Genomic DNA, 26767 nt, shown 5'->3' with positions numbered 1-26767 from the left:
CTCAGACACCTGCATCCCATCCCCATCCTTAACCCAACAGGTGCTTGTTTTTAGAGCTGAATCCCAGCCCTGGTCATTCAGTGATACAGCTCAGAGTGCCTGAGCCCTCAGTTAACACTGGGGCATCAGTTTCCCACTGCAGAGCCTGTGAACACAGCCACCATGGCTCACTCAGCATATGCTGAGGGGTCTCTTTCCCCTCATGCCTAGAAAAGCACTTTCAAATGTATGTCATCAACTGCCTTTAGCCCTTTCTCTCAACTTTTCCTACCAGGAGATGATGGGATAGACAAACTATACAGAGATCTTAGGCAACCATGAAGAAATGCACAGCATCATTGTTTTCTGTGCTTGGTACCCATCCATTACAACTGAAAGAGCTCAACAGAAATGCTCATTTTTCAGTCTGCATTTGAACAGCCTGCAATAGGAGTTTGGCCCATGATTAAGGCTCCTAGAAACTGAAATAGTACAAATAAATAATAACAACATAAACACATTATGAGTTCAGATGTCTGTGTCCTTGCTGCAGGAGAATCTTTCATATCCAGAGGGAAAATAAGACCCGGAGCGTCTACTCCATGGCTTAATGATGTTGCAAGATGCACCATTTCTAAAGGTCACAGGAAAATTAAAGTGCTCATTTTTGGGGGTGCTGACTACACAAAATGTAGAAAATAAGTACATGGACTGGCTCACCAACAGAGCTAATTTAGAAGGGAAATAAAACATTTTAAAGTCTTCTTGGATTAAAATTTTGTTTGAGTTAGTGTGTGCAAACAGAGAGGCAAAACTACGGCTACGCTATTGACACAAAGCATTCCCAGGCTCGCTGGGGGAACTGAGAAGTTACCTCCTACCTGGTACTTTGTGATTTGACACTTACATTAACTCTCAAATGTGACCAAACCCAGTCAATAACCCTTTAGAGTTGGACTGAGATCATCTTAACCATGGTCCATCAATGGATTTGCTGACTCTGCTCCAGTGTAGTCCTTAGAAGGGCTCTCTTGCTCACCTCACTGATCCTTCTGTGGCTTCTCAGGTGCACCAAGCATGACAGCAACTATTTTTCTTTATAAAGCCTAACAATAACTTCTGATGGTCTTTTCTATGTTTTTCAGCAGCAATGTGACTTCTGCAGCAGCTATATCCGCTCCTTTTTGCCCATCCAACTATCAGTGTGGGGAATCAAGTCAGAAAACAGAAGTATACTTAAATTTAAAATAGGAAAGGAAAGGGAGGCTACTTTTTTAGTGTCCTAATCTAGTTTATGTATGACCAACTCAAACTGGTTGGTCCCCAAAACCATGGAGATAGCGCAAGAACACAGACTTCCCTACATGACTTGGATGAATATCCATGTAACTACAACATAAGAAAACTACTTGTCTTCTTGAGTATTTTGGGGACATAGAATCATAGAATAGTTAGGGTTGGAAAGGACCTTAAGATCATCCAGTTCCAACCCCCCTGATTAAGAAAAATAAAGTGCTAATGAAGTGCCCAAAAAATTTAATGTCACAAAAAGTGCTGTTCGACTGAAAAGTAGTGTTGTTACAAACCAATTGTAAGCACTTTCTCCACACAGAAATATGGAGATCTGCAATAATACGTCTAGAACCAAGAGCTGCTGCAGGAATAAGAACAATATTTTCCCATTCCTACAGTTAGCTTGGAGGAACAGCCAATTTAAGTATCCCTCAATGGCACTGCATTGTATGCAGTTTTAATTAACATAAAATTTGCTAACTTTATTTAGCCTGTGTGGAAAGGAAAGTTACTTAACGCTGTGTCAGCAGTTTTCTTAGATACATTTATAAAATCACTAGCACATGCATATATATTAAGTTGCAGGGAACCTGAGCTGAGCAGAAGTGATGCTGTTTGGATGGACAGTGTCAGAGATCTTAGAAATAATGCAGAGAAAAAAATCTCCCCCCCAAAGCAAGAAAAATCTTGTTCCAGTGGTTCAGAAGACTTGGGGGGAAGGGGGGGGAGGAGGAGGAGGGGGAAGGGAAGGGAATGGACCTTTTAATGTTATCCAATGGGAAATAAAATAATCATAGATTCATAGAATGGTTTGGATTGGAAAGGACCTTAAGATCATCCAGTTCCAACCCCCTGCCATGGACAGGGACACCTCACACTAGACCATGTCACCCAAGGCTCTGTCCAACCCGGCCTTGAACACTGCCAGGGGTGGAGCATTCACCACTTCTTTGGGCAGCCTGTTCCAGTGCCTCACTACCCTCACAGTAAAGAACTTCTTCATTGTATCTAACCTGAACTTCCCCTGTTTAAGTTTAAACTCATTACTGCTTGTCTTATCACTAGAGTCCCTGATGAAGAGTCCCTCTCTGGCATCCTTGTAGCCCCCTTGAGGTACTGGAAGGCTGCTGATATTTTTAAGCCATTGGAAATACTGTCTTTCTTCATTCCACTTGAAGGCATCTGATGAAATACTTGTAAAGCAGAGACTGTACCAAAGGAAAAAGACTTAAAAAAACATGTAAACCAGTATCGAGTGGTGTTTTGCAGGGTGAGGTTCCCAGCTGGACACAAGAGCCGTCAACCTGCACAGGGTCTCAAGCCTTTGGAGTGTCTCTCTGACATCCTACTCAGACATGTGAACAGCTCATTAGGAAACATCTGCCACAGAACCATTTCTAGATCATGTTTCCTGTAACAAGGACAAAGCTTGCCAGAGGAAATACATGAAAACACAGCATCTGCTGCCTAGCAGTGTGCTGTCTGATGCCACGTATCACCAACAGCTGTAGAAATGGGGGCTCTTCATTCGTGCCCCAAATTTAACTGCTGAAACAAAATCCCAGAGCCAAAGACCCAGTTTGTGAATTTATTATTGAAAGAATGAATGAAATGCTCAGATTTATCCTGAACAGTCATCTTAAAAAGTGACATTGCAACTTTCCTGCTAGAGGATCATCCCTGCAGATACTTTTTGTATTGCAGGTGATGACCCTACGAAGTGCCTCGGGTCAGCTACAAAGTTAGCAAGAAAACAAGCCAGAGACAAGTGTCAGTGTTCTTATAATATGAGGCAGAATATGTTTATCCAAGGTGGAGCCAAATCCTTAATACACACAACATTGCTTTGCCCTTATGATGTTACAGATGGTGCAATTTGGAGCACTAACTTGGCAAAGGCTTTTAAAAAATAGCAGCTATGGGCTCATTAACTTCAGACATCCTTCCTCAAGGGGAGGATAAACATTTAGCTTTAAGCCCCTGTCTCTACCTTCCTCAATAAGCCAATATCTATCCCTCTATAATAAGCAGCAATGTGAGTAACAAAGCCACAAAACCAGTCTTGTGCTCAAACAAGTGTGCTTTCTGAATAGTAAATACCTTTTAAACTGCTTCTTCCCTCAAGACTGCAGCACAGGAGGTATCACCGCAATTACCAGTTCACACAGCCAACAATTAGCTGAGACATTGCCCTAAATATTGCAAAACACAAAGCATTGTTTCCCCTCCAGAATGATCCTGCTTTATGCACAAGCAATGGGGAAATCACACACAAAACACGTCCTTATGTTCCTGCTCAAAGATGCTGGAAAACTGCGGAAGGTAAAAGTAATTGCTGACGGACAAGCAGATTTCTCTCAATCAGAACAGGATATTAGTTTGGCTCTTAAAGAAATACCAACTTCAGAGACAGTGCAGATGAGAAGAGAAAGACGTCATAGCCTGTTGCATTGTGGTTCCCAAGTCACCTTGCCACAAAATATATTTTTCCACATAATATAAGAAAATGATGAAATCATCACTTACCTGAGGGCCTATCAGACCGTTGATTCCTGGGAATCCTGGTTCTCCCTTTTTACCCTGCATGTTCAACAGAGGAAAAACATTAGAAGCTATAGCAAAGACTGCTATTGACTTTCCAAAGTCTTTCACCCCCAAACTGGTAAAACGTCACAATACGGATATACAAAACACAAGAGCTAGAAGAGAAGGCAGCAGACACCATTTGGATGTGAAACTCCAGTTATCTTTGATGGGTCTGTATCTCCGAGACTGTGGCAATAGCTCTGTTTTATGCGTTATAAAAGAAAATAATGAAGAACTCTGGTGCATGGATGAATATAAAAGGTTCACAATCTCTAAGCCAGGAAACAGGAATCCATGAAGCATTTCTAAGTAGGGCTGGCACTGTCACCATTACTCCTCTGCAAGCAAAAGAAGATTTCTCCAGAGGAGCCTGAGAGCTTCATTGGTGCCAAGGATATGCCAGAACCTGGACTAAACCCTTGAAGCAAGTTCACCTACATGGATACTGAGGGACCTGTGATCCCCATGAGCTTGATCTCAAATAGGTCACAGGGAAAAAGTCCTACACAAGTAAAATGAAGAAGAAATGATGGAGTAAGGAAGCATGAAGTGCTGGAGTTAAGGCAGAGGTTGGATTTGTTTACAGCTGACTTGCTGTGCTACTTTGGGTAAGTCAGATGTGTAATAGACACTCAACCATTAATACGTCTGAGATTGTTAATAGGATACAAGGAGGGTACAAGAGGACTCAGGTAAACATCCAAGAGAGAGAAAAGCGATTTTTTTTTTCCTCCCTTATTTCTACTTCTCATCCAAACTGGTTTTCTTTTTAGAAGGATATTACAATTAAGCACGTTTCATGTCACTGATGATGTGATTGGTCATACAGATAAGTGAGAGCCATATATATATCTAATTTTTCCTTTATTTTTCTTTCTTGAAATATGTCCAGAAAGAAAGCCTATAAATGACAGCTTCCTGCTGACTTGAATGAAAACATCACAAACAGAACATCATATTTTCCCCAGTTTTGACTGAGATTCATTAGCTGGTGTGTCAGAATCTGAACTGTTCATTATTCATAACAAAAAAAAGTCAGCTGTCATATACAGAACTTAAGAAGAAAATTAAGAGCAATTATGAGGTGCATGGAGTTTGTAGTAATTTCCAGGACACTAATACCAATCAGAATGTGCACTATATACTCAAGTAAATGCACTATTCATGAGTGCTGCTCCTACTCTCAACATCCATCACTTCTTTGCTTGTCAAAGTCAAAAAGAGCCCACTTTTAACCTGAAGGACTCATACCACCACATGATTCAACACGTTTTCTGGTTGTAGATGCTGATTTTGCCAACTGCAAGGTGACCATGCAAAGGACATGGTTAAAATACTCATTTAAATAAATAAGCTTATGAATAGAGCAGGATGTGGTATGTGTGGCCAGACCTGGGAGATGAGTACAGATTCCTACCAACCTGGGAATTACACATTAAAGGTGGCTGGTTCCACAGCTACAACACTGACACCAACATGCAACACAGAGTAACTGATGCCTTCACATCCCACTAACCTCACTTGTCACTGGGCATACTTAGCACCCACCTTGTACCTCCCTTTGCAATGTTTATGCATCTCCTTATACTCTAATTCAGAGACTGCATTAGAGGCAGGAACTCAATTTAAACACTTTTGATAACCCTTTGAAAGAGAGAAATGGAATTAGCTTTACACTAGTGTTCATGCCAACAAAATGGGAATGAGCCTTGTAAGTGAAGAGATTCGAGCAATACATGCGGACCTTATTTTGGAGGTTCACAAGGTCCAAACAAGGGGGTGGCTTTAGCAGCTTTACAGGTTAAGGGCATTATCTGGTTGCAGTTTACTGAACTACTGCTTTTGGGAAACTTGGTCCTACCTGTAAAATATTACTTAGGGAACCTGAGGCAGGTTGTAGCAACACCACCTTCTCTCCAAACTCATCTCAAGAGCTGAGGAGGCAGCGAAAGGGCATACTTTGCCTTCTGTGACAAGTGTACACCAATTGTGCTGTTTCCATATTGATGGCTGAGCACACTAATATGCAGCAGCAATAAGCGATGTGAGAGGAGCCCATCCTATCCTAAGGTATAATTCTGAGAAACTTTGGTGCTTTATAAAACACTGAGAAATCCCCTAAAGCAACATGCAATTGTATTGACAGAGAAGCTGAGAGTGTAATTTCTCATTGTGAAAGGGGCACTTTGGCCAGTCACAGATTAGCCAAAATCAGACTACAACAGGTTTGCTCCATAACATTATAGACTGCCTATAAAATGCAGAAATCCTTGCTGGGAGAAATTATACCAATGAGAGCAAAGCCCAGCAAAATGTCACAACGCCTAATAATGACAGAGAAAACCAGCAATTATGCTGTTAACTTACAGTAAGAATGTGCTAAATGTGTATTCTTTGACTATATGAAATGTAGGTTATTTGCCTTCATCATCAATTTGAACAATAGCACAGTTAAAAGTGTGTGTTTTATAGGAAATGGATGTATTTACTTCACCAATTACAGTTTCACTCTGGATATAACCTGCACTATCAATCCCTGGAGCATCTCTCTTACGAGGAGAGATTGTGGGGGCTGCGCCTGTTGAGTTTAGAGAAGAGCAGACTGAAAGGGGATCTCATCAATGCAGATCAGTATCTCAAAGGCAGGTGCCAGGAGGATGGTGCCAGACTCTTTTCAGTGGTGCCCAGCAACAGGATGAGGAGCAATGGCCATGAACTAAAACACAACAAGTTTCACCTCAACATGAGGAAGCACTTCGTTACGCTGAGGGTTGCAGAGCACTGGAACAGGCTGCCCAGGGGTGCTGTGGAGTCTCGCTCTCTGGAGACATTCAAACCCCACCATGGGCATGTTCCTGTGAAACCTGCTCTGGGTGGCCCTGCTTTGACAGGGGGTTGGTGATGATCTCCAGAGGGCCCTTCCAAGCCTAATGATTGTGTCATTTCTGTCCCAGCATCACACAAAGAAGAGCTCAGAAACCCTCCAGAAATGTAAATTTATTTCCCCTGTGACACCTTGCAGACATAAACCTTTAATGCATAGGCAAGTGCTCTTTAACATCTCTCCAGGGTGGAGAGTATGCCCCAAACCTAGTCTGCCCCAGTTTTAACAGGATCCTTTAGGCTCTATTGTGAAACAAATAGGCAGCACTTACTGAGCCTCATAGCCTTGTAATCCAGTTGTAAAGTCATGAAAGGTCTGTTAAGCTTTTTGTGTTACTCTGACTATGGGAATAACCATTCAGAGGATGTGGACAGATGAACATGAAAACCTGCTACAACATGACAGCTGAATTAAAGATGCAGAAGACACCTCTTTGGAACTCATTCCTGGAGCTGTGCTCCTTCCTCTTGCCTTCAACCTGACAGACCTTGACACTGTATTTTACAACTAGCTCACAAAAAAGGGTCTTGTAGTAAAATTGTTCTAAGTTATCTCTGTTTCTACACCCAACTCTCATGCTGTGCTTTGCATAAATTATTTTGTGCATGAAGTGACTTGAATAGGGGGAATTACTTGAATTACTTATCTGGCTGACTCATGTACACTGGTGTCTTACTCATGGAGAATATTCATTAAAGGTTACTACTTTTAAAAGATGATTTCCCTTATTTTTTCCCCATAAGACTCGCTAGGCCATGAGATCCTGTATTTTGGGTTTTTACTTGTTTTGCACTGATTGTTCTTTGAGCATGGGAAAATGCTGACAATGCAAATTTAGCAAACTAGGCTGCAATACAGCAGCACATCCAACTCAAACTGGCCTGGGTAGCTGCTACCTGATGCCTATGCGGGAAGTGCTGATATAGAAGAAATATTCTCTGTTTCCTTCTGAAAATTCCCTCACTCAAATGAACTTGTATCATTTCAGTAAGAGACAAATTCTTGAAATCCAAGTTATTGAGCTCACTTCAGAAGAACCCTATGTTTAGGCTGGATTACCCAAAGATCTGAAAGCTTTCCATGTCATACTTCTACACCTTTTGTGTCTATCAAGCAAGTTGGGGGTATTTCCAACTAATATTTCAGTAGATCAGGTGTCAAAAACTGAAAAGCGGAATCATAGTACTTCAATTCTCTTCAATTTCACAGAAGAAAAAGGACAGGAAGAGAAGAAAAAATAAACTGAGCCAGTACTGGCACTTAGTCTTAAGCATTCTTAAAGAAACTGCAACATGGTCTTAAGCAATCTGTGCTGCCAAGGCCAGAAGAAACCTTAGGCCATCAGAAGCCCCGATGACAGATCTTCTTGATACCACTTGGTTATTGGTTATTCAGCCACACTTGTACCACACATCAGCAGAAGACTCTGCAACTACTCCAAGAAATGTGCTGTCTAAGCGAGGGTGATGGAACAAAAGTTTATTCAAGTACAACAAATGTATTTAAATGCAAGATGAAGCTTTCATGAAATTAACCTGTCACTTTCTTTACTGTAATATAAATGGTAACCCTCTAAATATAATGCCTCGCTTATTCATGACTGTACTATCCCATGTATTCTTTTATTTCTTCAGCAATAACAGGAACACCAACTTCAGGCCAAAAGAACATCGTACTTCCTCTTTTCCTAGATCTTTCCAAGCTGTGTGACCCTTCTCCTGTCAGCCAAACTGTCACTGAGGTATTTGGCACAATATCTCATCTTCAATGAAATCTACACACTGGTGTAGGTGGTTCCTGCATTATATTTCTAGCACCACCCAATTGTCCTTGCAGAGGTCAGGCTCCTTCATTTCCAGTAGTCTGTGTTATGAGACATGAATTCTCATATGAAATGGTTCCAAACACGTGTTTAGTCCATCAGTAGTTTGTGCCAGCTACATTACAGTGGACTAAAGCATTGCAGGCTTTTAAGAACTCCCAACAAAGGGTCATAATCTGCATCCCTGTGTAGGACAGGAACCTTGTGCATGTGCAGACTTCATTTATAGCTTGGACCATAATGCAAAACTGAGGTTGAATCATACTGTAAGCCAGTAACAGCATGCTACTTGAAATGGTCCTGAAGTCAATTTTGCACTGTAACCTGTCCTTTACGCTACAAGATATTAGTCAGGATATTTATAAAGTACCTCAAGAACCAAATCTTCACAAGATATAAATTGCAGCTTCATATCTTGAAAACCTGCCTGTACAAAACAGCAGGGTGACCAGGCAAGCAGATGGTTAGTGATTTTCATCAGTTCTACACAGCTAAAGAAGGGTCCCGAATCTATCTATAGCTGTGTTAGATTTTTCTGTCCTTACCATAGTGAGATACCCCCTATATTAAATACAGTGGGCCAGGGCTCCATGCGCAAGAGCACAGGAGCTTGTGCTCATGCAGCTAAACTTCTCACAAACAAGGATAGTCTTTGTCATCCAGATACAATCAACTTGTAATGAGGAACATTTGTGGGATACTGCTATTTGGGATGACCCAAATGTATGCTGGGGAACATGCTCGATGTTAAACAAACCCATGCTCACACTGCTCCTCTGGCTGTTTGGTTTGCCTACATACTTCTACAGTCTTACACTTCTACCCCTACTGACAAAGGGTGCAGAGGTGAAGCGATGGGAGAGTCTTAGAATAGAATCATACGATGGTTTAGAATTATTTAGGTTGGAAAGGACCCTTAAGATGATCAAGTCCAACTGTTAACACTAACACTACCAAATTCACTACTATACCATGTCCCTAAGCACGATATCCATCTGTCTTTTAAATACCTCCAGGGATGGCAGCTCAACCACTTCCCTGGGCAGCCTGTTCCAGTCCTTGACCACACTTTTGGGAAGGCCTTTTTCCTAATGTCCAGTCAACAAGCCAAGTCTTGCAACAAGCTAGGACTGAAGACACAACTGAAACTGAGGCATTGTGACTCTGTCTATGTCTTCAACATCAGGCTATGCTGCTAGAGAGCCTTCTTGCTTGAGTGTGTGCAAGAGAATTCTCTACAGCTCTCAGCTGAGCCTTCAGAGTCTGCCCTTACCTCACATCCAGTCATTTAAAACTAGACCCAAAGAGAGAAGATTCCTGATCTTGGTGTTTTAACTTCTAAGCCTGTGTAGAGACTGCTTTTTTGGCTCTGTCTTCAGCCAAATTTATGTAAGATGGTAATCAACACCTGGATTTATATTTGTGTTTTGTCAAGAACAGCACTAATGGTGAATCAGTAGTATCTACTAATCTCTCTGTCACATACAGATTATTCATGCAGATCCACCAAGTCCAAGACTTTTATTCATCTTACTCATTCACTCAATGAATAATGGCCTTTAGTTAAAAAAATGTATCTATCCACCTAAGATGCCTAGTGACTAATAGAGACCCTTAGGAGAAGAAGTCTAACTAGCTAGACACAACAGAGTCTAGGGAAACATTCAAAGACAGTATGGATCAAATGACATCTCTAATCAAATGATCATTAGCAGGAGCACTTTGTGTCCTCTTGCAGATCCTGATGGATCACTGTCCTTTACCCAGCTAATATGGTCTATTAATCTTATTCAAGAAACTATGTTTCACAGCAGACTTTAAAACCAGGGCAACTCAGAACTTATCAACTCAAAAGGAAAGCACAGCACACTTATTTGGTAAGGTGATATTTTCTAAAGACTGGAAAAGCACAAGAAAGCAAGTAAATGCCTTTATCTACTGTGGCATTAACATGAGACTTCATGCCCCATTTTCCCAAGGAGAAGATTCCTAAAAGCCAAGCTTACAGCTCCATTTAATACTGTGCAATCTGAAAGACTGTAGATAACCACCTACCAATGCATATATTTCTTCCTTATACTATCCTTTGCCCATAGCCTTCCCATGCTCACAAGTAGCCCTCTCATACCCAGTCTTTTAGCAGGACTGGTGCTGACTAACATGCAAAACAGTACAGGTAACCCCCATGATCTCCTCTATGGATCAAAGCTATGATCATGTCTCTGTGACTAATTAAAAAGTAACCCATCAAACAGCAGTACTGAGGCTGAAGTGACTGCTTCCACAAAGGTTAAACAAGTATCTCTCTTCTATTCTTACCCTTTATCCAGTGAGATGTTCTTCGTACAAATGGGCTGAAGTAAGGAAAGGCAGGTTCAGAGCATGCATGTAATGGTATCAGGCCTGCTATGAAATTCACTTTTTATCAGTACTTGAATATTTTAAGACATCACTCTGAGTCAGAGAAAAGCCAATATTTTTTAACAAGAGGAATCTGCCTAAGGTCCTGGCGGAGAATGCCACCCCATATGTGGATTCTGTTTGAGTACAGGCCAAACAGGACAAGTTTCTTTGCATTTATCCAACTTCCAGGACAACAGTAGCTCTCTGAACTTTCTACCTGTTCAGATTACAAGTGGCTCTATATACTCAGAGTCATACTGAAAATCCTCTTGGCAGAAAGGAGCAGATATATAGACAGGAGAGCAAATGACAAGGAATAAACTTCCATAGGGTCCCACAGAGCACTGTAAACAATATGTGGACTCCAAGAGGTACTAATAGTTGCTGATCCATAAAAAAAGAAACACAAGAAAGGATCTGGGCCTGCAGGATATTTAAATGAATAGAAAAGTGTATGTAAAGTGGGTGAAGTTACCAAAACTCATTGAACAAAGCTATTCCCTCCCTTCTGAGACTTATAATAAATAAAAAGAGCAACTCACCCTTGGACCTGGTACACCAGGGATTCCAGGCTTGCCTTCCAGACCAGGCTCTCCCTTTGAAAGTGAAAAGTTTTAGGAAGTTAACTGAGTTAAGAAAAACTAATGAACTAGATAACCATTTCCCAGCTGGTTTGTGCTACTGTTACTGCATGGCTACCTAGACAACTCTTACCTGATAATTATGGTGTCCTGTGAGCAGAAGAGAATAAGAAAATAGGATAGAGAAAAGTGACAATGCCCTGATTAAACACAGAGCACACAACTGTATTTAAATTACACAATTAAAACCAGGTAAATTACAGAATTAAACCTAGTTTTGCCTAAGTAATATCTCTTCACAATGCCATCAATTTTACAAACTCAATCAATAGCAAAACGCAGCAAACCTTTCATAGATGAGGAAATATGGAGTATTTGCAAATGGAGCAGCAGTGGCTGTCTGAACTGATATATCCTCCAGAGCTGGGTTATAGAGTATAACTAGAATGCACTACAATTAAGTCAAAAGTAAGAATGTTGGCATGTCTAAATTGTTGCAAAATGTATGGTGAAGCATAAACACACATACCCAATTCTTGTTTCATCCACAAAATGTTTTAGCCAGGACCTCGTGGCATAAAGCCAACCTCTTTTAAGAGCAACCATTCTCTGACCTTCATCATAGGATAGCTTACAACTTAGCAGTTAGTGCTTCTCTGAGGTGTGCTGAATGCCCACACAACTCTTCAGGATATTAGAAAAGCAATCAGAGTCTGCATAACAGCAGCCTTGAGGCAAAGTCTTCTCATGTCATAGAATCATAGAATGATGTCCTGGGTGCCGCCTCCATATGTTCGGAGTGGCCATCCACAGCAGGAGACCTTCCCAAAATAGTGAAGAGGAGGCTAGGACACTGTTTAGATCTTAGTGCCTGAATAATGTATAAGATTTTCAAGTATGCCTCAATGCCAGACTGAATTGCAGTTTCTGGGAATTGCAAATGATGAGAGAAACTACTTACTGGAGGTCCAGGAAGTCCAGGTTGGCCTTGTGGTCCTCGTGGCCCAGGCATTCCCTATAGAAAAGTTTTGGGTTTTTTTAAATAGCATTAATAGATCTGTGTTAAAAATTATATGGGCGCATTAGTCATGTTGGCCATCGTGCAAGACCTATACCACCCCTTTCCTCATAGGTCCTAAGAACCAGTGCAGAGCCCAGCTGGTTTTCTCCTTACTCCTTCAGCTACTTCAAGTATCAGCACTTATTAGACTGCACAGACTGAACCACCCACACTCAGCAGGCATTTATCCATAACTGGCTCTTTATTTTTCAAAGGTAGTAACTCAGCCGAAGGCTTGGGATTATCCTGGATATTCCAATAAAACACTGTGGGTTGGGGTTTGGTGCTGAAGAAAAGCAATTCTTGCAAAACCAGCATCCACAGGCATTTCTCCTGAGCCAGCACAGCTGTGAAGGGCTTTAAGGTATCATTTATATGATGTATGTCATCAAAGTGTAAATATATTTTGCTTATATATAGGAGTAACAGATTGAAGTAGCAGGTGTCTTGCCCCTATTTGAGTGCCCAGGTTCAGAGGCAAACTCACATAGAACTCAAATACAGTTTGACTTTCATATTAACACTTCCCTAGACTTCAAAAATTGTGTAGCTGTCCCCCAAATTTTTGCTTCTCATTCATGTTAGATTCAACACATTTGAAAATGACATTTGCTGTTTATTTTCTCCACTGTAAATAGGAAAACTTCTTTCCTGATGTCCTGAAAATGCTTCTTATCTATCTTAACTGAGAAGTACTATTATAAAGCAAAATCTAATCTAACAGGCAAGTGAACTATATACAAGTATCCTCGCAATGGAAGAATAAATATTGAATCTCTCTTACTTGCTCTCCTTTTAGGCCTTCAATATGTACCTGTAATAGAAATGCAAAGTCATAAAGGATAAGAAGAGGAAAGACAACACAGAAGGTGCCAGGGGTATGATGGCTCCCCATAGTGTATTTTCATCCCCACACCATTCCCCTGAGATGCACACTAACTGCTGCTGCTCCTCAAATCCTTCTTCAGGCAGCTTTCTATTTAAACAGCTTGGACCGACACAAGGTTTGCTCACTCGGTTACTATGCAGCGATTTGTGTGGCTGCCTAAGCAGTAAGAACTGAAGATCTCACCAATATAAGTTAGTAAATTCTTATTTTAAATCATGAAGAACCATTGAATGCTGAAGGCATCATGTAAATACCAGGCTGACTTTGGATATGGTGCATGCTCAGGCTGTCCTCCACTCACCCTCTGGAACTTCAAGCTCATTTTCAAGTTTTATACATATCTTTCACAGCCTTTTGGGAACTAATCTCACATCACCAATCTCATATTTAAGCTGAGCAGTAAAAGGCTTTTACTCAGAGTTTTGGTTTTTTTCAGAGCTCTCTCTTTCTCTCTCCTTTGCTTTCTACCACCACATTCTGGACAAGGAAATTACCTGCTGCCTTTCTCATGATTACCAGGGAGCTTCTCATTCTTGTCTTTAGCACCCAGTCTTTCTTTGGCACAGTGCTACAGTTAATGCTGCTGCTATCATCATCGCTTTAATGCTTTCTACCAGTAGTCCAAGGATGCTTTCTCCTAATTTTAATCCTAATATTTTTGGAAAGTAAAATGGATATTTCCAAACTGGTTGGTTACAAGCCTCTGTAGAACTCAGTTATAAACCTTTCCTCTTCAAACTTTGTGGTAAATCTTCTTTCTCCATTCACTTGGAGATGACCTCTTAATACAGGAAATACTAACCTCTGGACATCCTTACGTCTCTGCTAGTGATGCCTCTGGCATTACGGAAGGAATTACTGAAGGCAGAGGGATGTACAAAGTCATATAAATCAATTCCCCTCTTTTACTTACTCTGCTTTCCTTTTTATCCTTACCTTTGCTCTCCTGATTTCAGCACATCAGGTCCTAATTGCCTTATATTCCAACAGGACTTCTTAAGATATAAGCCAAGGGAAGATAAATCCCCCCCATCAGAAATGACCTTTTTCTTCTCCAATCCCAATTCTCATGTCCAACCCATGACAAATGCACTCCATAATTCAACTTAACTCTGCACTTTCATTTGCTTTTTCACAGGCTCTATTTTCCAAAGTCCACTAGGCATCAACTCAACAACTGTCCTGGAAACCACACAGTCCTGTCACACATATTGCTTTCCCTGATGCACCTCAGGCAATGCTTTCATAGCCTCTTCAAGTCCCGATCTTCACATTTCAAAATATCCCAAAGTTGTGGCATTGCCTCTCATTGTTGGAACCCACCACTTGCCTTCTTCAAAGATCTTCACTGTCTTAAACTTCATGATTTTGGAAGAAAAACGCCATTAAATAATATCTTTCATTTAATAAATCCTCACCCCCCACAACTTCCACCTTCTCTTCTCATGCAATAATGCCTACAATGTTTGAGAAAGCTAAAAAACAAGAAATAAATTCTTACTAAAGAGCCAGGCAATCCTGGAGGTCCTGGTGTACCCTGCAAGGAAACATGAAAGAAAGGAGAAAACATAACACAGCACACAACATAGCACAATACATAACATAACACAAAAGAAAGCAAACCTCTGAGTGTATTTTCCAACTGCTGTTATACATTTTTATTTCCAATATCATCCTGTAATTAATAGACATGAACATGCAATCCCAATTAACTATGTTTTCTCTGCCCTGCAGATAAATACATGCAGGAACTTCTTGTGTTCTATTATTGTGATGTTATATATTGATTTTAGTGACTTAACATGACTGATGCACTGGATGCACCATAACATTAAATTCAAGCTTCAAAAGTCTTATAATAGGTCTGTACATACCACACAAATAAACCTCATTGATGTTCACATCCCTGACAGATTGCAGGATGGATATTTAGGGACCAAAATGCTTTTGTTTGTTAACGACCAAAATATCTTTGCAAAAAGAAAAATCAGGTGAAAATAGCACCATTTTCCCCCAAGTCGTTTTATAGAGCAGAATCACACTAGTGTTTGCAGGATACTGAGCTGCTGCACCCTCTTTACATGATTTATTGCAATGCAGGCTATCAATTTGTTCCAGCCCATTTTATTCCAGCAGACTCCATCATTTATAATGCTGTAACACTAAGCATCCATAAGGTATATTCTTTACATTAGGTACAAACTAATGCAAAAGTCATCATAGAGCTTCCTTTCATGCTCTATTTATTCATTACTCATGTAGGTCTCTGAATGACCTAGCATATCTTTCATGCTCTTTCCTTTTAAAGCAAGTTTAATTACTAGTTGTTATTTATTCTAAAGAGGGTCCATGCTGTGCCAGAAGATACACATCAGACTGTGAAGACCCACATCAGCTGCACTGAAAGTAATGGAGCAAGGAGCTCAACATCTTCTGAAAGTGCCAAATGCAGCCACTTTAGAGATCACAATGAAGTGTTACAAATCAAGACTGGACGGAGCTTTGAGCAACCTAGTCTACTGGAAGATGTCCCTTCCCATAGCAGGGGGGTCATAACTAGCTGAACGTTAAGGTCTCTTTCAAACCCAGTGATTATATAATCATATGAGGCCATGAAGCAGTAATGCCTTTGCATTCATGCCAAAGAAATAGGTATGAAACACCAAAACCACACTGTCACCTCTAGCAGAGAGGGAAACATGAGGCTGTCCTGGAGACTCTAACAACACCATAAAATAATGAGGTCAGAATTGCTGCTGAGAGCTGTGAATAATTATTTTGCAGGTAAGAGAAGTGGGCTCATTTAATTTGCTCTTTCTGAGTCAACTCTACACTTCCTGGGTAAAAAAAATGGCATCTACACACAAACTTGTTAACTTTTCCACTCACTTTTCTTAGGTGAGGAAGATTTCCTGAGCCAAACTACTCTCTACTTCTTTCTACTTCTACTATGAAAGCTAGAGCAAAGGAACTATGACCAGGCATAATTTGACATTCACTTATACCAATTTCACACTGAAGCAACATCAGAAATGTGATAACATTTAAATGAATATAAGACTTCATATATAAATGAATATAAGCTTCACTTATGCACAAATGAGACAAATATAGGCCAACATCCCTGATGTTTGAAGTGATTCTGCCCCTCTACTCTGCTCTTGTGAGACCTCACTTGGAGTATTGTGTGCAGTTCTTTTGTCCTCAACATAAAAAGGACATGGAACTGTTGGAACAAGTCCAGAGGAGGGCACAAGGATGATCAGGGGACTGGAGCATCTCCCGTATGGAGATAGGCTGAGAAAGTTGGGGCTGTTCAGCCTGGAGAAGAGAAGGCTGCGTGGAGACTTCAGAGCAGCCTTCCAGTAACTGGAGGGCCTACAAGGATGCTGGAGAGGGACTCTTCATTAAGGACTGTAGTGACAGGACAAGGGGTAACGGGTTCAAACTGAAACAGGGGAATCTTAGATTGGATATAAGGAAGAAACTCTTTACTGTTAGGGTGTTGAGGCACTGGAATGGGTTGCCCAGGGAAGTTGTGAATGCTCCATCCCTGGCAGTGTACAAGGCCAGGTTGGACGAAGCCTTGGGTGAGATGGTTTAGTGTGAGGTGTCCCTGCCCATGGCAGGGGGGTTGGAATTGGATGATCTTAAGGTCCTTTCCAACCAAAACTATTCTATGATTCCATGATTCTATGATTTCTGGCACAGGGGGCAAGGAGCAATTAACAAAAGCGTGTCCAAAACCCTCTTCTGCTTTCCATCCCAACTCACCTTTTCTCCTTTGGTTCCACTGGCACCTGGAGGGCCGGGGCTTCCAGCAGGGCCCTAAACCAGGTAAAATTGATAGAATAATATTCACTTTACATAATGCAGGTTATCAGTTGCCATTCCCTTAGAATACAGGAGAAACACAAGGCTGCATGTTTGGCTGTCAGCAGCAAAGTTATGTCCCATTGCACTAGGGGAGGAGCTAATACAACACAGAAGGCTGTTTTGGCATTGCTGCATAGAGAGGAAGAGGAATAAGGCCAGAGATGCTCCAGCAATCCAATTTCAGCCAGCTCAGGACGATTGCAGTTCAGGGAGCACATCAGCGTCAAACACAACATATTCAATAAAATTTAGGCATGAAGATTTTCTAACTGTTAGGTGTCTAGACACGAAAAAAGCAAAAAAAGCTTCAGAAGAACCCAATTTCTGCAGTAGGGTGCCACATGGAAAAATTGCTCCTTAGAAGTAATAAGCTATCAGCATCCACCTTCACATCCCTCTGCAATTTCTCACTTCATCTACATTTAGTGCAAGTAGAAACCAGCACTAAAAACAACATGATGGATATAGTGAACATAATTCATTGTGATTTCAGTGCATCCAGCACCAGAAAACATTTCCATGTTATAAAGACAGTGATAAACACTAACTAGGCAAATATGTTCCCATATAGAATAAACTGCAACTGAGGAACAAAGCAGAGAGAAAGCGATGATTAGCTGTCAAATCCCCTGTGGAGAAGCAGAACATTTAGTACAAAAATGTCTATCACAGAGAGGAAGATGAAGATTTAACAAAGATTAAGACTGCTAATGACACTATACCTTGCCACCTAAATACTAAAGAGGTATCTGATATGGAAACAAAAGTACTCCTCAACAGAATCATGTTGAAACTGTGTCTGCTAAAAGAACAAGAGACTCAGGCATCACATGGTTGTAAAGCACATTCAGATCAGACCTCAGCAGCTGCTTTGCAGGATCAACCACCTGAAGACAAACTATACAAACAAATCCTATACTGAGGACTCAACATGCAGTTTCTCCACCTCTTCAACTGCAAAAATGTGCCTCCAAACGATCCTTTCCAGAGAGAGAAACAGCGTAGGCAGCATGAATAGGGTGCAGAACCAGAAACCTGAAGGCTTCAGGCTCAAAGGCATCAATGATTAACTGCATGGCTTATGGCAAATCACTTTTTAGCCTCTGCTTCTTACTCTGTCCTTTGCTATTTGGACCAGAAGATTCTTGGAAGTAAAGGATGCCTCTCATTAAGAATTGTAACCTGAGTAATGAAAAGAGTCTTGAGGAATCTGCAGATAGTTTTAGACAAAGCATTATCTGCTTAATCAGCAGAATGTATTGATCTTTTAAACCATTTCCTGGTTTCAAATTGTCTTAAAAATGTAAATACTTTCAAGCCTTTCTTATTGAAAACAAACAAAATAGATTAAATCCAGTTGTCTCCCTTTCATGTTGTGGGAAAGAAATAAGTTTATAAAAATCAGGCTTAAACAACTGAACTTTATACATTCTCCCTTATGTTTTTAATGAAAATTCAGTCAAACATCTAAACTATCACATCTGAAGGACTAGCATTTCCTTGAAGTGTATATTGCATTACAATTTAAAAGCAAACAAAAAACCTGTGCTAACAAAGATCCATAGAATAAAGAGTACAGGGTCCTGCCGTAGCTCAGCAGCCACCCAGGATAAACCCCAGTTTTAGCATCAACTTCCACTTATTCCAAAGAAAAGCCTCCAGTTGTTGAGCATTTGCCACGTACCTGTTTTCCCTCCAGACCTGGCTTTCCAGGGAACCCATCTAGGCCTCGCTCTCCCTGGGAAAAGAAGACAAAGAACCTCTGTGACTCAGATCAGTGCTGTGAAAGTCACCATTCTGCAAGAGACATCTGCATTATCCACTCCAGGAGTAAGGAATAAGGAGAGAAATTCAAGCCAGCTCAATAGAGAATATGACTGAAGTCCCCATATCTCTACTACGAAGATTTGTGGCAACCAGGTGTTGCGTGTTATAGCTTTCTGTGTCACCATCCTTCCCTTGTGTGCTGAGGTTGATTCATGTAAACTGGACAAAGGGCACCAGGAGAACACCAACTCTTACAAAAATACTGAATCCACAATCCATCAATAGCTCATTTTTACCCAGGCAAGAAAAACCTGTCATTTTTCACCTTTGCTTTCTGTAACCCTGGGGAACAACTAGTCTGTTCCTATACATCTCCAGAGCTGGACAGCCCACAAAGTGCACAGGAAATTTATTCCACCACGCTATTTTCAATACCTGAAGATATGTTTTTTTCCCCATATAACTAAACCTGACTTTTGCCTGTTACAGTTTCAGGCTAGTATGTCATTCCCTGACCTCCCACAGAGAACAAACTGTACCCTTCATCTTTACAAAGGCCTTTATGTATTTGAAGTCTTACAAAACTCTCCCTTCGAGCCTTTCCAGTCTAAACAACCTCAGTGCTTTCAGCTTTTCTTCATGGGCACATTTTTCAGTCCTCTGATCACATTTATTGCTTCCATTTGTGCACTGCCCACCTTTTCCACACCTTCTCACTGTAGCTAGGTGCCTGGAACTGGACACATCTGAGGCTGACTTTGAGCAGAAAGATTATTTCATGTTTTATAGAGTATTCTTCTACTTAAATCCCAGGATAATGTTTACTCCAAACCCACTTCCTCAGGACAGCTCCTTAATAAGTTGTTCCCAATCTGCAGCAGTGCGCAATTCTCCCACAAGTATGAAGCATCCTGATGTTCCACATTCAAGCTTAATATATTCCGTATTTTAGAGTCCAGGACCTTAACAGAGACAATGACCAGATCAATAACATACTCCTGCTGAACTTCACTTCCCTCTTACTAATTGTGGCCTCTGTCTATTCCAGCCACTTCAGGTTAAAACCCTTTGAAATAGGGACTTTCTCTTACTCTGTAAAAGGCTTACCCCTCTGCTGGATGAAACACTGATTTTGCTTGTATCCTGCACACGCAGTTGAATATAGATTATCAAATACATACAGTACCACTGTTAACATAAATGTGGATGTAAAACAAATGGTATGAATATGAGCAGTGACAGCAAAGTATCAGCTTTACTTTTTGAAACGTTTCAGTCATCTTAATTCTGATCAGTATCCCACAGGATCCCTGTTAGACTTCTGTTACTATCTGCAAACCCACACTTACAGCTTTGGATTTAATTAGCTCCTTTTCAAAACTACATTGATCAGCAAATTAGAAATGTTTTTGCAAATCAATGTCTTTCTTTTTCCCCTTTAGAAAGTCAATCAGCATCGTAACATAAACGTTATTTTAAAGAATTATATTAGTGGGACCCATACGCTACAGAAAGCAGCTGAAAACCACTGTCAGACATCCTGATCTACTTGCTTTCGGAGTGATAGTTTCCACGTTAATGGTTTCGTTTGCACTGACTGAACCACAAGTATCCTGACTTTCAGTAAGCAACAGTCTGGTAGACTGCTGACAAAATGTGAAGTGCATTCATTCCCAGGAGGAATTTTAACATCAACACACTGCAGAAAGGAGTATTTCACACATGCTGTTTTAGCTGCCAAAACACAAGAGTGTCAATGTTCTTAGTGCTAGTAATGGGGGCAGGGAAAGGCAAATATGTTATTTATACGAATGTATACAATAAAGCTGTTTGAAAGCACTACAAATGACTCTGATTTCATTTTTTTCTTCAGAAAAAGCTGTCCTTATAAACATTTTTTATTATTTTCTCCATTCTTTAAAAAAAAGAAAAAAGCAAGCTATTTAGAGAAAGCTTGGGGGGGTGGGGTTTAGAGGGTTGGGTTTTCTTTTTTTGTTGATTTGTTAAAAAAATCAAACACAATAGAAGTTTTATTCTTGAATTTTCATTTTAAGACCTCATTTCATTTTCCTGTGCTCTACAGATTTTTTTCTGGTTTTAATCAATAAGCAACCAGTGAAAATCCCAATTCCACAGAAACTTTAGTGCTGCTTTCTGACCTCTAACAGTTAGAAAGTGTGGTGATCTATTGGAAAAATGATTCCCCAAGAGTCCAAAGGTTCCTGGGAAAAAGTGATGAAGAGCAACCACACTGCACAGAGGGACATGGCAGCCCTGCCGCCCCCTCACCTGAGGTCTTCTCTAATACAAAACAAGGATTTACAAGATATTCAGATGTTTATGCAGCAAAAGTAATGCCCCATGTCATGCTGAACTGCTGTACGTGCCTAAATTAACATGCCAAGTATCACATAGATATATGGTTTATCTTGGCAGCCAAGAGTCCGTTGTATGCAAAGGGACAGGAGATATCACTCATATTGTGCAGTGGCTCCCCTAAAGTGCAGGTGTAACTAATACTACTGGATTTGGGAACCTATAAAGCCTCAATATTTATATCTGAGTTCCCAGGATATATTAGAATGCAGCAGCAAGATGTATTATAGGATATTTAACCTGGTTTAAATACTAGGGTGCAGATTTGATATACTAATACTCAGTGCATGGGCCAGTGCTCTCATCTGATATAATAAACACTCTTCTACTCACGCACAAAGAAACACAGGTTGTGTAGGTGTCAGTATTCATGTTACAGACTGAAGAGCAGACAAGGAAATATTTGGCCTGTCGAATTTACACCCACTGATTTCACAGTAGTACTGGCTGGTAGAAGTTAAAGCAATGGCAGCGAGTGCTCTGAGACCATCATTAAAGCTGGGAAAAAATCAAAGTACAATTGTTGTAGCAGAGATCTGGCTGCTCCAGGAAAAAGTAAATAAAGGGAGCTCTAATTGTGCATATCCTCTTAATGAAACAAACCCTAATTCATTTCTTCCCTACTTTAATTTTCCTCTAGCTTAGTCAGCTGCCTGCCCACACACAGTTCAAGCTTCCTCTCCCATCACAGTGATGTCAGAAAGATGGATTTTCTTCCGGGAGCCAAATATTCTAGCAGATTAGACAACCTCACCTCCGGAAAAGAAGTGGCTAGACACAACATACTGAGCCAGGCCTGCAAAGGGCCAAGGCAAAAGCATGAGGAAGATAAAGTGCGATCCAGCCTTTTGCTCTAGCTGCAGCAGAGAGGACTGAGAATGCAAAGCATGATCATGGCTACTTCATCTTTAATGGCAAAATGGACACAGGGAACTGACATCTTGGCACATGCTAAAGCAAAACACAGTATCTCACCCTAAGGGTCTATTGATCATTTTTCCCAGTAGGCAAAAGTTTGGTGTAAATCTCTGGGTTTCTTCTCCAAAATAGTGAGAAATGGGAATAAGGCCAGACTAACAAGCTAATAACTCTTTGCACAGACACATATAGCCAGACATAAAGACAGCTTGAACACAGGCAAAGCTACCAGACCAGCACTGGGATATTCCTGACTCAGAACCAGCTTAAGACATAAGCAAGACAAGACATTGCTCAGGACTGAAAGACACTCAGTGTTGGCAAGAAACATGCCTGTTTTGCCTGCATGAGTAAAGAGGCAAGATGGGTCCAACAGAGTTTGGTCATCCCCCACCTCCAGCTGCTTGCTGGACAGAGGTACAGCAAAACACATTTTTGATGGCATTGCTGGGAGCATTAAGCACTGCCTGGCAGGTCTGCAGCACCTGAGGTCTCTCTGAACACAGTGATCCAACTGAAACAATAAAGACTTTGTGCTTGCCCAGCTCTTCTTTTAAATGCTTATTCCAGGTATAACAGGCTGTAGGTCTCTTGAACCATGGATGTGGCTCAAATCTCTCCCTGCATTCTGTAAAACAGCTATTCCCAGACAGAAAAGAGCAGAAAACTGGGAAGCAGCTCTAGCTGGATGAAGTCTTTAACATGAGAACTACCTCATACTTACTGCTACTGAGCTTATTGTGATGGTAAAAGACAGAAACACGGGAAGGATAATTGGAGCATCTGCAGTGATATGAGGATGTGCTGGATGCAGTCATGGTCATAAGCAGTCAGTGGTCATTCACAACTTTTAGGTGGTACACACTATGTGGACACCACACTATATTCCCCCAGTGGCATACCTTCACTCCTTCTCTCTCTCCTCCATCCCTGGCTGTACACTGACAAGAAGTCCCTAAATGTGTGCTCTATCCAGAAAGCCCTCCTGCACCCCCATGGGAAGTCATTCTCATACAGCAGCCAGAGGTGCAGTGCAGAGAGTAAACTTCATCATTCACCACCCTCCAAAGCTGCAGGCCTGGCAGCGCACCCCACCAAATGGGCCAAGACCCAAAACAGCCTGGTTTCTCCTAGCATGTATCAGGAATACCTTGTCTCCTCGTGCTCCCTTTTCTCCTCTTTCTCCTTGTAGACCCTAAGAAATAAAAGGAAAACGAGATTATAAAGGTCAATCCAAGTAGAGGCATAGTTATCTCCTCTAATCAGTCACCAAATCACTGTTCATGTCTGCACAATCTATTGAGGTGAACCTCAGGAGCATTTCCCATGCTGCCAGTCCTCAAAGTTGGCCCCAGGCATGGTCTAAGCAGACTTAGAACAGGGATGACCTGCAGGCCCAGGAACGTTCTGTAATATTATATTGCCTGCAGACACAGGACCCTCCTGCCAACACAGTGTGGAGGGACAGGGAGCACACCACAGCTGCAGATGGTCTGGAACACAATCAGTGCTCTGCATTTTTCATGTTGCTCGTAAACAATGAGGACTTTGGTAGAGGACAATGCTAATGGGAAAACCTGTTGTCTGAACAAGCAAGAATGCCCATTCTGGGTGGTTTTTGATGCAGCAGGAACCTGGCAAATGCTAGATAATCCCTGCCCTGGAGGCCCAAGCACATGTTTGCACTGTGAATCCAATACCAGTGCTCATCTGGACTGCAAAAGTCATCTCCTCTCAGGTACATCAGGGCCTTAGTTTGATACATGGGGCTTAGTTTGATAAAAGATAGCGATACTAACACAGGCAAGGGACTCAGTGGGCAGGAACACATTTCACCTTCCCTTGGCACAGCAAACACCCTTAATTTTACCTTTATTGTAGCAACTGAATGACAAACTAATAGCTACAGGCAGACAAATATGCTCAGTCAGTAGTGGCCTCTCTAAAACTGCGAAATCTTAAAATCATTCTGATTGTAATAATACGTTTGTATTTAATCTTACATTTATTTTATGCTATAGAAGAGGTTTACCTCCAAGGTAATGAGAGCCACATGTCTAGGTTTATTTGCCCCCTAGGATGATTTACATAAATAAAACATTCAGCTCTCAGGCCATGGTTGTCTGTGAGCAAACTCTGTACAGCCCTGTCCATCTCTAACAACCCAAACTGAGCCTGCAGTTTCCCACACTGCAAAGAAATTATCCCACTATTTCCTAAGAGTAAAAGGGAGGAGGTTTAAAAATATGAATCCTTTAATACATTAATAACTATGGGGCCCATGTGTAGACAGAGTAGATGATGATTGTCTTGTTCCTTGCCAGCAGCTCAAGCCAAATGTCAGTCGTATGGTAGAAAAGAATAGGACCCTTCAGTAATGGTGTACCACATGCATGCTTTGCTTCTCACACAAACAGGTGACCCAAGGAGCAGGAAGGAAATGTTACCATAACTTTGTCTATGTATCTCATTAATGAGAGACCTATCGTATTGGCAGATAATGCCACCCCCATATTCATTTCAGCATGTTCAAACCTAATACAAATTCAGCATTAGACTATACAGGGAAACAGCATGCAAAAAGACATGGGAAAATACAAAAGGGCTCAAGCTCTTTTAAATACATTTGACTCCTTTGTAATGAATTGTAAAGCAAGCTGTTGGCTGGTACAGGGCATGAGCACATCTGGTATGCCACTACAGGCACTGACGTGTATCACAGAATAGTCTGGGTTGTAGGGACTTTTACAGGTCATCTACTCCAATCCCCTGCATTAAGCAGGGACATCTTCAACTAGATCAGGTTGTTTCAAGCTCTGTTAAACTTGGCCTATGAACACTGCCAGGGATGAAGCTTCTCCCACCTCTCTGGGCAACCGGTTCCAGTATTTCGCCACCGTCATAGTGAAGAATTTATCCTTAGTATCTAATCTAAAATCTACCCTCTGTCAGTTTAAAGCCATTATCCCTTGTCCTGTCAACACATGCCCTTGTAAAAGGTTATTTTCTAGCTGTCTTGTAGTCCCTTCAGGGGCTAGGAGCTGCTCTAAGGTCTCCCCTTAAGGAGACTTCTCTTTCTCAGGCTGAACCAGCCCAGCTCAATCAGTCTGGCTCCAGAGCAGAGCTGCTCCAGCCCTCTCAGCATCTGTGTGGCCTCCTCCAGACCTGCTTTAACAGGCCCGTATCCTTCATATGCTGTTGCCCCAGAGCTGGATCAGGACTGAAGGTGGTGGTCTCACAAGAGTGCAGTAAAGGGACAAGATCCCCTCCCTCGATCTGCTGCTCACACTGCTGGGATACAGTCCGGACTGGTTGGTTTCTGGGCTGCCAGTGCACACTGACAGATCATGTTGAGCTTCTCATCAACCAACACCCCCAAGTCCTTCTCCTCATGGCTGCTCTCAATCTCTGCGTCCTCCAGCCCATATACATACCTTGGGTTGCCCTGACCCAGTCAGGTCCTTAAATCTCAGAAAATCCAATCAGCCTCTACAGCACCACCTTAAAGGCTGCCTCTGTAATTGCCAAGGTGAGACCACAACACAGAGATGTTAACTTGATAGAACTTGATTTATTTTGGTCTTGCTGACTGTTCATTCGAGGCAGGTTTTGAAATATGATTGGAAGCTTGCTGAGAGATAGGGTTTGGGATTTTTTTTAGCATTTTGATGATGTTTTCAAGCAGCATATAAATGGTGCATCAACACAGTGGAAGCATCACAAAACCACCGGCTGTTATCTCAGTAATCAAATCATTTCTACTGACATCTCTCTGCTGTCTACAGGTCTGTTATTTAAAAAAAAAAAAATCAGGAGAAAATGAAGACAATAAAATGTCTCTATTGGACATAGTACAGGTAAGTGGTCAGACATCAACTGTATTGTTTAATAATACTAAAGAAAAACACAGCTGGAAAGAACACACTGAAAAAGAAGAGAAAGTCTGCAGAGCATTAAAAATGGACCAGAAGGCATGACTTACCGGTGCACCCACATAGCCTTTAATTCCTGGAGGACCCTGCTTTCCCTCGGATCCCTGGCAAGGAATTGAGATACAGTAAAACACCAGAAACTGTTTCACATAAAAATAAAACCAGTTATTCAGAAATGGAAGTTGCATTTCTGGGCTCACAAGGGGCTGTTAAGGATTCTCCATTGTCTCAGCACCAAGACAGAGAGCAGGGTCTGACTTTCCAGCTACTTACCCAAAGTGATACTCCAATGTCTTCTTCTGTCCCCAGTGCTCAGACATTAGCAAGTTTTATCCTTCTGCAAAAGGCAAACTTCCCCATGCAAGCTCCTCTACAGGTAATTTCAAAGGCTTTGGCCATGT

The 26767-nt window shown here is 41.4% G+C and overlaps 1 protein-coding gene across 5 annotated transcripts in view; it reads right to left on the bottom strand.

The window, feature by feature from the left end:
• The window catches only part of COL22A1 (collagen type XXII alpha 1 chain), a 220934-nt gene that overhangs the window by 71234 nt on the left and 122933 nt on the right, over positions 1-26767 (bottom strand). For 4 of the 5 annotated variants that reach the window (XM_057429787.1, XM_057429782.1, XM_057429784.1 and 1 more), the window contains 9 exons: positions 26417-26470; positions 23585-23629; positions 19058-19111; positions 17272-17325; positions 14999-15034; positions 13393-13422; positions 12510-12563; positions 11510-11563; positions 3799-3852 (listed from right to left, as the gene is read on the bottom strand). The exons of the other annotated variant lie outside the window; for it this stretch is intronic. In XM_057429787.1, coding sequence (XP_057285770.1) covers positions 3799-3852; positions 11510-11563; positions 12510-12563; positions 13393-13422; positions 14999-15034; positions 17272-17325; positions 19058-19111; positions 23585-23629; positions 26417-26470 — 435 coding nt within the window. The remainder of the gene's footprint in view (positions 1-3798; positions 3853-11509; positions 11564-12509; positions 12564-13392; positions 13423-14998; positions 15035-17271; positions 17326-19057; positions 19112-23584; positions 23630-26416; positions 26471-26767) is intronic. 5 annotated transcript variants of the gene reach the window in all.

The sequence above is a fragment of the Pezoporus wallicus genome, unplaced genomic scaffold (assembly GCF_028554395.1).
Source record: "Pezoporus wallicus isolate ANWC-B61680 ecotype Strahan unplaced genomic scaffold, APGP_CSIRO_Pwel_v1 contig_7545, whole genome shotgun sequence".
In the NCBI taxonomy this organism is placed as follows: Eukaryota; Metazoa; Chordata; class Aves; order Psittaciformes; family Psittacidae; genus Pezoporus; species Pezoporus wallicus.
This window is presented reverse-complemented; position numbering and strand designations above follow the sequence as displayed.